Source organism: Gossypium arboreum, chromosome 5 (assembly GCF_025698485.1).
Source record: "Gossypium arboreum isolate Shixiya-1 chromosome 5, ASM2569848v2, whole genome shotgun sequence".
NCBI lineage: Eukaryota > Viridiplantae > Streptophyta > Magnoliopsida > Malvales > Malvaceae > Gossypium > Gossypium arboreum.
In genome coordinates this window covers 80,516,949-80,529,399 of record NC_069074.1, presented here as the reverse complement: position 1 = coordinate 80,529,399, position 12,451 = coordinate 80,516,949, and the positions used below count along the sequence as shown (strand labels likewise).

General features: G+C 35.2%; 1 protein-coding gene across 1 annotated transcript; it reads right to left on the bottom strand.

Annotated features, from left to right (window-relative positions):
- Window positions 1–8,404: 8,404 nt before the first annotated feature.
- LOC108481544 (uncharacterized) lies at window positions 8,405–11,837 on the bottom strand. Its single transcript, XM_017784663.1, has 8 exons — window positions 11,715–11,837; window positions 11,224–11,565; window positions 10,056–10,400; window positions 9,820–9,942; window positions 9,597–9,744; window positions 9,257–9,324; window positions 8,759–8,947; window positions 8,405–8,692 (listed from the first exon to the last, which is right to left on the bottom strand). Exons 1-8 carry the CDS (start codon window positions 11,835–11,837, stop codon window positions 8,405–8,407), a joined length of 1,626 nt encoding a protein of 541 aa, XP_017640152.1.
- Window positions 11,838–12,451: the final 614 nt, after the last annotated feature.

Genomic DNA, 12,451 nt, shown 5'->3' with positions numbered 1-12,451 from the left:
TTTAGGCCTAAAGGTTAGCATGTTTGATCCTTTCTTGGAGGTCTTAAGTTCAAATCTCTCTTTTTTTTTTTTATTTTATTTCATAATTCACCAAAATTGCCTCAAAAACATATCACTATGATTAAACGTAAAAAATAAATAAGAAATGAGTGCTAGCCTAATGGTTAAAGTGTTAGTTTCACCTGTAAATTTAAATTCAAGCCTTCTTATTTTCCCCTTCATTTTAATTCCAAGTTTAGCTAGCTTTGGGGAAATTGCAAGTAACACCAGATCCTAATAAAATTAGAATTTTATTATCTTTTTCTCTTCTTTTCCTAATTGAATTTTCATATTGACCTTTTCAAATCTCAATAGAATTTTCTCTCCATCTTTCTATTTATTCTCTTTTTATTTTCTTTTATTTTTTTTGCATCATATTTTCATCCTAATTGTTGATAATTATTTTTGCTTCCTGAATCAAAATCAATCTCCATTCAAACTGTATTTCCTATAGGTCCATTGATAACATTTGTTTCTTTTCATCAATGTTCGGTAAGTACATCCATTTCAATTAGTAGAACTCGTAAATTCCATAATAGCATCAAATCACGTTAATCTTTCAATTGAATTACTCAATCTTTTTGGTACTTGTCGAATCCTTCGATAGTCTTGACGAATCTGAAATCAATAATTAACTCGTGTATAAATATTATTTGAAAGACTTGTTTCAGGTGCATCAGATCAAATTTGATCATGAGGAACATTGATCGAGCTCTTGGTGAAAGGTGCGTATTTTTTACAAGTGAATCAGGACAAATTGTAACGGCCCAAAATCCTTGGGCACCGGAAAAGTATATTATCGGGCCTTCGACATAGTGAACCGGATTTAAAAATAATTATTAGGAGTAATAATGAGTTTAGTAGTATGCGTAATTAAAAATTTGATTAAGTGAATTTAGTTTAATTTAGAGTAATTAGTAAAAAAATTAAATTAAAAGAAAGGACTAAAATTAACTTACCAATTAACTTGGAATCCCAAAATCCCTATTTTTCCTTTTCTTCTTTTCTTTTCCCGATTTCTTCAACCTATTTCGTGGGCTCTCTGTAACTTTTTCTTCTTTCCTTTTTCAATTTGTTTCTTTTATGTTTTATTAACCTTTATTAATTATTATTTTAATTAATATCTTTTAAATATCAACTTATATTTTACATTTGTTTCATATTTTTGTTGCACATGTTTATAACCATCACCATACATGTGTTTTATTCTAATTTATTTAACATTAATAATAATAATAATAATAATAATAATAATAATAATAATAATAATAATAATAATAATAATAATAATAATAATAATAATATCTTTTACTTATAATTTAAGTAAATTATTTATTAATTTACATTTGTATTCATTTTCATTATTACACTTGTATTCAATTATTACCTTACACTTGTCACTCCTATAGTTTATTTACTAATTTAGTCCCTTTTCTTTTCTCTACTTTATAATTAAAATTTTATACTCTATTCAATTTAATTCTTTTACTAATTACTCTAAATTAAACTAAATTCACTTAATCAAATTTTAATTACACATACTACTAAACTCATTATTACTCCTAATAATTATTTTTAAACCCGGTTCACTACGTCGAAGGCCCGATAATATACTTACAATTGTAACATCCCTTAACCCCGAACCACTACCGGAACAGAGTTACGAGGCATTACCGAACATATCAGACAACTTACGAATAATTCACAAATAAAATAACATTCAGAGTATAATTTAATAACTAAGTCCTTATAATGAACTCTCGAAGTCTAAAACATGTATTAAAAGTGAAACGGGACTCATTCAAGTACTCCGAATTTTTTTTTTATAAATTTCATCAGCATTTCTGCTTATTTTTACATAAAACCCCCTGCAATTAAAACCGTATCCATTTCAAACATAACTAATTCAATCAACTCATTTCACATACTCATTTTCTATTCTAAATACCTTCTAATCAAACTCAATCAACATAATATCAATTTAAATTTATCAATGTACTAATTAAATTGAAATAGATAAACTTCTTTCATTATAATTCTTAGACTTGTAATACTAACATTTTTAACCATTTATTTTCAAAACATAATAACCTTTATACACATCCTATGTACATGCCACATTACTAAGAGAAAATATGCATCACCAAAAGTTTGCTGAAGTTGGGTTTGGCTTTGGATGCTGGTTTAGTACTTAATTTCTACAACCTGCGCACGGAAACAACCGTACGCTAAGTATGTATATACTCAGTGGCATCACTATAATTCAATTTATAATTAAATACATTAAATCACACACATACTTTTACATTACAATTATCATCACTTAATGAACAATTCAATCTTTTTATGTTATCATTTGAATATATATATATCATTCTTATTTCTTTAGTTCAATTCTCACTTTCACATATGCCATATCATTCAAATTTAGTTTTATCAGTAAATTTATTTCATTTGTCCCTATTAACTTGACTCGGACTCGACAGGTACACGGATTCCAACCAACACACCAGTACGGCATATTGTGCCTTAACGGTACACAGTACCTAAATAGTACTCAGTAATGGTAGTAGTAATAGTAACGGTAACAGTATTCACCACACAAATGCTGAATAGGTAACGGTAACAGTAATAATATTCGACACACAAAGTGTTGAATCGGTAACAGTAACGGTAACGGTAACAGTAATAGTAGTCGGCACATAAGTGCCTGATCAGTAAGCCAAAAAAAACCCGTACTCTTCCATATCCTATGGCATGCCAACTATATCCGATTAGTCCGACTAGTTAATAGGGTATTCAAATCATTTTTCAGTACAATTTCCATTTCGATTCAATATTAATTATAATTTATTATTTTGATCAATTTTTCACAGTAATACAGTAATTCGTTTCATTAGAAATTTTACAGTTAAATGCAGTATACGTAACAATATTCAGTAATTTCACAGTTCAATTCGATATTCAAAACAATATTCAGTATTCCATAATTCAGTTCAGTATTAATCTCAATTTTTATACCCAATCACAATTTTTATCAGTTCATTAAATACTTACTTACCACACATACATATTAAATTAAACATATATTAATTATAAAGCTTGAGTTATAGTGATACAAACTAGAATTTTCTTCGAATTTAATCCTCGATGATCTTTTATTTTCCTTTTTGGGCCGATGCTTCAGGCTCGATATTAGCTACGAACAATTAAAATAATTCCACAATTATTAGCATAACACAATTTAAATGCTGAAATTTTTATTTAACTTTTACTTTAATTCTAATTTAATCCTAACTAAACTCATATATTTTTCTTCTTCAATTCATATCTTTTTATTACTCAATTCCCTACCAAACTTACATTTAACTATCAAGTTTTCACCATATTTTTATAATTTCAAATTTCTATCAATTTAGTCCCTATAACGTAAAACTTATGGCGTAGTTTACAATTTTATCCTTTAATTAGTTCCAATCAAAATTTCTATCAAATAAACCCCTAATTCCATCATTTGTTCAACATAAACCCTACTAAAAAATTCATTAACTTTCAAATTTTCAACTCAAATCCAAGAGTATTTCACTCTAGGATTCCAAAAATATTAAAATTAAAAGAAATGACTAAAATTAACTTACCAATTAACTTGGAATCCCAAAATCCCTATTTTTCCTTTCTTCTTTTCTTTCCTCGAGTTCTTCTTTCTATTTCGTGAGCTCTCTCTAACTTTTTCTTCTTTCCTTCTTCAATTTGTTTCTTTTATGTTTTATTAACCTTTATTAATTATTATTTTAATTAATATCTTTTAAATATCAACTTATATTTTACATTTGTTTCCATATTTTTGTTGCACATGTTTATAACCATCACCATACATGTGTTTTATTCTAATTTATTTAACATTAATAATAATAATAATAATAATATCTTTTACTTATAATTTAAGTAAATTATTTATTAATTTACATTTGTATTCATTTTAATTATTACACTTGTATTTAATTATTACCTTACACTTGTCACTCCTATGGTTTATTTACTAATTTAGTCCCTTTTCTTTTCTCTACTTTATAATTAAAATTTTATACTCTATTCAATATAATCCATTTTATTAATTACTCTAAATTAAACTAAATTCACTTAATCAAATTTTAATTACACATACTACTAAACTCATTATTACTCCTAATAATTATTTTTAAACCCAGTTCACTACGTCGAAGGCCCGATATTATACTTTTCCAGTGCCTACGGATTTTAGGTCGTTACACAAATCATGTCTAGGAATAGGGCCACATGGTCTGCCACAAGGGCGTGTGGACCACACAGCCCCCCACACGGCCATTTTCCTAGGAAACCCTAGGATAGTTCGAAATTCACATGGCTAAGAACAATCTACACAACCGTGTCTCCCCTGTAGCTTAATTTTGCAAATTCCACACGATCATAGCTTGGACACATGACTATGTAACTCTTCCACATGGCCTATAGCACCTTACAGAGCGGTGTGTCTCTTACTTTAAAGTTTTTCCCAAAAAATTATGTTATGTTCAGTTTAGTCCCTGCTTGATCCCTAAATTGTTCCTAGAAGTTTTTGTGCACCTAATTGATCCTTGAATTAGTGTTTATACATAAATGTATGATTTATATGCGTGAACTACTACTGTTATAATGTGCTTATTGATATTGATTAATTGAATCTTTACGGTGCTATGAATAAACATGTGATATTAATCATGCCACCACTGTCAATGTGTTATTGATAAATTGTGAATTTTAATATTGTTATTGCCACTGAATACATATTGAACATGTCTATTGCTAGTGTTGAACATAATAAGTGTTAAGTATGCATACAATTTTTTTGCATTATTATGATATAAAGTACACCATATTGTATTGCATGGGGCGTGATGATTTGTATAAAAGAAGGGAGACAATTTAATAATCTGCAAACAAATATGTGGCTTGTCCAAAAGTCAAGTGGCAGTTTGTTTAACCTGCAAAATATTGTGCACCCACAATAAGTGGAAGTAACTGCAAATCAACGATGGTTCATATACAACCCGGAATAATATGGTAGTGAGTTTTGGGGAACTCATAAGTGAGGTGTGTAGCGGAGTTGGGTAGGACCCTTTCTGATAAATTAAAATTGCATTGTTACTCATTAGCATGTGTATATAAAAGTTGTGATTTCTGAAATAGTATAGTGAAGTGATGATATGAAAAACTGTCTATCTGAAGTGTTTTAAAATTGTGTCTATTCTCAGAAATGTTAACCCATGTTTTATTCCAGTTTTCTTGTGATTGAACTCACACTAAGCATCATAGCTCACTTCCTCTTTAAATTTCATCCTTAGAGATAACCCAGTAGGTTAGGACGTGAACACGACATCCAAAGGGATTCGACTCATTTTTAGTTAATAAAATTGTAATGCCCTAAATTTTAAGTTTTTGAATTGTTAGAAATTGATAAGTGAATTAATCAAGTTTAGTAGTTAACTGTGTTGCTTGTGCGTGAGAGATTTTGGGTTCGAATCATTTCCTTTATATTTATGCTAAATTTTGTTTAAACCCCTAACTTTGAGTATCTGGGTTAAAAACTTTTTGTGCCCATCTGTTGAGAAGGATGAGTGTACTGATTTAGTGGTAAGGCTTCAATTTACCCTTTGGTCTTGTATTCGAATCTCTATGTGAGAAAATAGGAATTATTTTTATTAATCCCTTAGTGTGTCGCCCTTATGGTTGGTGTTTGGATTAAATTCAAACTTTGGTCAGTTGATAAGTAATAGAAAATTTGATAAGTTAGGATTTTTTTTAATTTTTTAATTTTAATTTTTTTTATTTTTGAGAAAATCCCTCTCCAAAATACTTACCCACCCAACCATTCATCACCCAACTTTTCCCCAAAGCTTTCTTTTTGTTTTTTTCTTTTCTCTTCTCACAAAATTGTTTTTCTTTATTCTTTCCCTTGGTTACAACAATTAGTTTTGTGCCAATTTTTGCCTTGCATTTTTTTCGATACATTTGTAATTGACTGAGTTCTCTTTGTTTCTTTGTTGTTACTCCTGTTTCATGGTATAACACCCCAAACCTGGCCTAGATGTTATGACTGAATTTGGTGATGTCACAAAGAATGGGATTTGAAAACCGTGTTGACTTGGTAAACCATCAATATTTTAAATTTACTGAAGCCACATATTAATCAGTTTCCTTACCAAAACTTATTACAGCGGAAGCCTTAATCGTTAAAGTTCGAAATCACAATCGTGTTTTTAACAAAACCTTTGTTTGCTTAAAAACATTCATTTTTAATAAAACGATTTTACAAAAAGAATCAAATTGTTAAACAATCCAAAAATAAGCAGTTGAAAACCAAACAGTTCAGAGAGTCCCAAAAGTTACAAACTCTCAAATAAATCTCCAGAAATTAAAATAAACCATAAAGCCAAGTTTAACAGTTTTACGGTTGAGTAGCCATCACTGAGTCTCCACCGCACCGATCCGCCTAAGTCTGTGGATTACCTGATAGAATAGACAAACAAACTTGAGTTTACGAAAACTCAGTGTGTAACCTAAACGAAATAAGCATGCAATACAAACAGAATAATATGCCTAGTCAGATATTGATACAGATTCAGGCTTAGGCCCATTTCAGATACAGATACAGTAAACAGAATTAGATAATCGGAATCTTACCCCCATCCTCTACACACCATCTCTGACCATCCCAACACACCATGTGGGGTTAAAAACACCCATCCATCCCTACACACCATATTGTGCCATTACAACACATATCAGATATAGTGCAGCCAAGCTGCCAAATATTAAGCGATGATCGTCGTAAAGTACACTTCCTCCATAAATCCAAAACCCACCCCACAGTCATATACAGAATAAATACAAAATACATATATAAAATTAACAGATTAATATGCTTATATATACAGATATCAGTTATGCAATTATCATAGTAATCAGACATGCATATTCATACTCAACCAGTGTTTCAGACTATTAGGTCACATAGCTTTAGGGTTTAGTTAGCCCTTACCAAACCTACTGAAGTCCCGCGGTCGATTGGGACAACCCGTGCGACCCTAGGAGAAATTTTAGAAATTTGGGCCCACATGCCCGTGTGTGCCCACATGCCTAGATTGGCTTTGCCAGTGTGGCCCACATTGCCTGGCCCAAGAATCCACACCCTCGTGTGGCTCACATGCCTAACTCAGCCTAGCCCGTGTAGCTCATACGACCACACTCGGATCGCTACACGGCCGTGTGCTGCACACGACCATGCCTTCGTCGACCACACAACCGTGTCCTCGCACATGGCCTACCACATGGGTGACCATACGCTCGCGTGGCATCGGCAGAATAATTTTTTGGCTTTTTTAGAATCTCAATTTTTTGTGTTTCGGGTACACACTTGGTATTGATTTGATGCGAAAACTATCTCGAGCCTTCCCAAAACCTAGAAGTCAATATATCAGTGCTCCAAATTAGTCCTAAAACATGATTAAATCGAAAACTCAAACCAACAATAAATTAAACGTCTATCGCTTACTCCAACACTTTGAACTTTTCAACTACAATTTCGTAAGAGGAGAGCCCTGTTCTTCACGATTCATTGTTGCCAAAAACCCAGAAATTAGACTAATGAAAACAAACCATCAACTTTAGAACGACACTACACAGGAATCCCTCTGGTAACTTTAGAAAAACTTACCACCACTTACCACTATATACGAAATCCAAGAGTCAAAAGTACACAGATTAGTGGAAAGACGAAAAAGAAAAAAAACGAGAAAAGAGACTTGACAGGATGATGGAGAACAACAATTGACATCAAAATTTGGAAGAATTTTAGGGAAATTAAAAAAAAATAAAAATAGAAAAAATAAGAAAAAAATAATAACAGTTATCCCCAAATCCCTCAAATTACTCCCCACTAACCCACTAACAACCAACCTCTCAGAATCCTACTCAATCAATACTCTATCAAGAAACCGAGCAAAAATAATACCCACGCTCGCACAGGGATTCGAACACAGGACCTCCAACATACTGACTCCTTTACCACTTGAACTACTAGGCTCATTCAGATATGTATTTATAGACAATTTAATATAAGCCCACCGAACAAGAGTAAGACTTGATTAAAAATAACAAAATTTGCTAAAAGTAGGGCTTGAACTCAAGACCTTACACACACACCTAGAACACCTAACCATTGAAGCAAATACACATTTGTGTCAGATATTTATAGAAACAAAAACCAAAATTCAAGGCATTACAACTCTAACCCCTAAAAGAAATTTCGACCTTGAAATTTACCTGGTCAAAATAGATGAGAATACTGCTAACGCATCGAATCCTCAGGTTCCCACGTGGCCTCCTCAGAGCAATGATTCCCCAACAGAACCTTTACTAAAGGAATGGACTTTCTCCTCTGAACCTTGATGTCACGATCCAGAATCTGAATCGGCTCCTCCTTAAAGGTCAAATTTGGCCTAACCTCGATCACCTCAATTGAAACAATATGAGAAGGGTCAGACTGATACCGCCTCAACATCAAAACATGGAGGACATCATGGATATGGTCCAACTCTAGAGGTAGCTCCAATTGATAAGTGACCGGTCCTACACGCTTCAGAATCCATTACAGCCCAATAAACTTAGGGCTTAGCTTACCCTTATGAATGAATCTCAGAACCTTTTTCCACGGAGAAGCCTCGAGAAAGACGAAGTCCCCCACAGAGTACTCAATATCTCGCCTCTTTAGATCTGCATAGGATTTCTGTCTATCAAAAGTTGCCTTCAAATGATCCCGAATCAGTTTAACCTTATCTTCGGTCTCAAAAACCAATTCGGGACCCAAAACCCGATGTTCACCCAACTGAGTCTAACATAGTGGTGTACGACACTTACGACCATGCAGAGCCTAGTACAATGCCATCTGGATGCTATCCTAAAAACTGTTATTATAGGCGAACTCCGCTAGCGACAGATAATCCTCCCAACTACCTCAAAAATTAATCACACAGCTCTAAAGCATATCCTCCAATATCTAAATCACCCTCTCAGATTAGCCATCAGTCTGAGGGTATAACGTTGTACTGAAGTCCAAACTCGAACCCAAAGCCTCATGCAACTTTTTCTAGAACCAAGATGTGAAGCGAGGATCCCTATTAGAAATGATCGAAACAGGTACCTCATGCAGTCTCACAATCTCCAAAATGTAGAGCTTTGTTAGCTTCTGTAAAGAATAGTCTGCCCAAACTAGAATAAAGTAAGTAAACTTGGTCAATCGATCCACGATGACCCAGACAGAATCCTTCTTAGTGGGTGTCAAGGGTAACCTACTAATGAAGCCCATCATCATACGCTACCTTTTCCATAGGGGAATCTTAACGGGTTGTAGCAAACCAGAAGGCAACTGATGCTCAGCCTTAACTTGCTGACATGTCAGACATCGAGCAACAAAATTCGTAACCTTACGCTTCAAACTTGTCCACTAGTACAATTCACAGAGATCTCGATACACTTATTACCCTCGGGATGCATAGCATAAGGGCTACTATGCGTCTCTCTCAAAATCGACTGCTTCAAATCCGAATCATTCGGCATACAAATTTGACCTTGAAAGCATAGCACACCATTGCTATTTAGCCTAAAATCTGAAGTAGTATCACTCTTCACCTGATGAAACCGCACACCTAGAGTCTCATCCACTAACTGTCTATCTTGAATCTGATCTATCTAAGTCGGCTTAACTTGCAACTCGGCCAATAGATTCCTATCATCAAACAGACTAAAGCGAGTAAACATTGCATTTAGATCAAACATTTCCCAATGGCTTAAAGCATCAACCACCATATTGGCCTTACCAGGATGGTACTGTATAGTGCAGTTATAGTCTTTGAGTAGTTCGATCCAATGCCACTACCTAAGACTCAACTCTTTCTGAGTGAGGAGATAATTGAGGCTCTTGTGATCAGTGTAGATGATACACCTCTCATCATATAGATAATGCTATAGATTTTCAGCTCAAAGACTACAGCAACTAACTCAATATCATACGTCAGATAGTTTCCCTCGCATGTCTTAAGCTGTCGGGAAACATAAGTTACAACCTTACCATCCTGCATCAGAACGCACCCCAAACTGGCGTACGATGCATCACTATATACCACATACTCCTTACTGGATTCAGGCTGTATCAGAACAGGAGCTTGAGTCAAAATAGACTTTAGCTTCTCAAAGTTTGATTGTTGTGCATCACTCCAAACAAATGGCACACCTTTACGCAGAAGCTTAGTTAAGAGAGTTGCAATAAGAGAGAACCCCTCGACAAACTATTGATAATATCCCGTCAAACCCAGAAAGCTACGGAACTCAAATATGTTCTTAGGCTGTTTCTAATCCAGCACAGCCTCTATCTTCCTCAGGTCCACTCAAATCCCCTCAGCAGATACCACATGCCCCAGAAAAGTTACTTCTCCTAACCAGAACTTGCACTTGCTTAACTTAGCGTAGAGCTACTTCTCTCGTAGAATCTGAAGTACTACCTTAAGGTGCTCATCATGCTCATCCTTAGTCTTAAAATAAACAAGGATATTGTCGATGAACACTACGACAAATTGATCCAAATAGGGCCAAAGCACTCGGTTCATCAGATTCATGAATGTGGCCAGAGTATTCGTCAAACCAAAAGGCATAACTAGGAACTCGTAATGGCCATAACGAGTCCTAAATGCAGTCTTATGTACATCAGCCTCTTTAACCATCAACTGATGATACTTAGATCAAAGATCAATCTTGGAGAACACAGAAGCCCCTCGAAACTGATCAAACAGGTCATCGATCCTCAGAAGCGAATACTAATTCTTCACGGTCAACTTATTCAGCTACTAATAATCAATGCACATCCTCTTGGTCCCATCATTCTTTTTTAACAAATAGAACTGGTTCTCCCCACAGAGACACACTAGGACGGATGAAACCACGGTCCAAAAGCTTTTGCAATTAAGCCTTGAGCTCAGTAAGCTCTTTCGGTGCCATACGGTAGGGAGCAATAGACACTGGAGCTGACCCAGAAAAACTCAATCCCAAACTCATCCTCTCGATTCAGAGGTAAACTCGAAACTCCTTGGAAAAAATATCCAAAAAATCTCCTACAGTTCTAATATTCCCAACAGAAGAGTCCTCAAAATCAGAAACACTAACGTAAGCCAAGTACGCCTCACACCTTTTCCGAATCAGTTTCTCAGCCACAAAAGCAGAGATCACATTGGACAGGTAATCTTGATGCTCACTGATTACGACCGCTTCCCTATCATCCTCAGTCCTTAGAACAACCCTATTAGTCGTGCAGTCCAAACTAAATCGGTGCTTGACCAGCCAATTCATACCCAGAATTAAGTCAAACTCCCCAAACAGAAGCTCCATCAGATCTGCCAGAAAAACAATCCCTTGTACCTCTAACAGAACCCCTCTATAAACTTTACTAACCCGAATAGACTATCCCAACAGACTCAGTACAGTGATCTCACTAGAAGTGCTCTCAACGGTAACCCCCAAGTTGTCAGCTACACTGCTAGCCACATAAGAGTATGTAGAACCAACATTTATAATAGTAGTATAAGGTACATCAGAAATTAAGAACGTACTGGTGATAACATCTGGAGCATCTCTGCCCTCTCAGCGTTCAGCAGTATAAACAAGTACAGGTTACCTCGCCTCTGTCTGATTAGCACCTCTGCCTGGTGCTCTCTATCTATGGCCCAAACCATTACCACCCCTAGCAGCTCCACGACCCCTAGGTGGCTGCTGAACTACCCTTTGGGGCTGAACAGAACCCAGAGCTTGCGTCTGATCTGCCCTCTATGGACTGTCTCTAATATGGTGCTCTAAAGATCCACACCTCAAATAGGCCCCAATCTTCCTCCAACACTCACCCGGATGGCATCTATCACAATCACTACATGGCTGTAACCTAGTTGGAGCAACAAGAGCCCTCACTCTAACTGGCCCGTTAGATCTAGCCTTTTTCTTATGCCACAGAACAAAACTAGAAGGCTCCGAATCCCTCTTATTCTTGCCTTTCTTATGGTCTCTGTTCTGGCGCTCCACGTGCTTAACATCTTCGGTGATCTTCACCTTCTCAACTAGAACCGCTAACTCATGCTCCCTCTGTGGAGCAATCAGTGCCCTCAGATTATCTCTTAGTCCATCCTCAAACTAGACGCACCTCTTATAGCCAGATGCCCCCATGCCTTGAGCATAGCGTCTTAACCTCAGGAATTCAGCTTTATACTCGACCACAAATTTGTCCCCTTGCATAAGATTCATGAACTCACACCTATGAGTATCCACATAGCTCGCTCCCACATACTTACTCTGAAAT

Excerpts from the sequence above, each read along its gene's own strand:
- LOC108481544 (XM_017784663.1), bottom strand. The coding sequence starts at position 11,837 with ATGGTTTGGGCCATAGATAGAGAGCACCAGGCAGAGGTGCTAATCAGA. Across the intron at positions 10,401-11,223 it reads CTGTTGGGAATATTAGAACT|TTTGTCGAGGGGTTCTCTCT; the intron begins GTAGGAGATTTT and ends TATTATCAATAG. Across the intron at positions 8,948-9,256 it reads AGATTGTGAGACTGCATGAG|ACTCAGTTGGGTGAACATCG; the intron begins GTACCTGTTTCG and ends CCACTATGTTAG.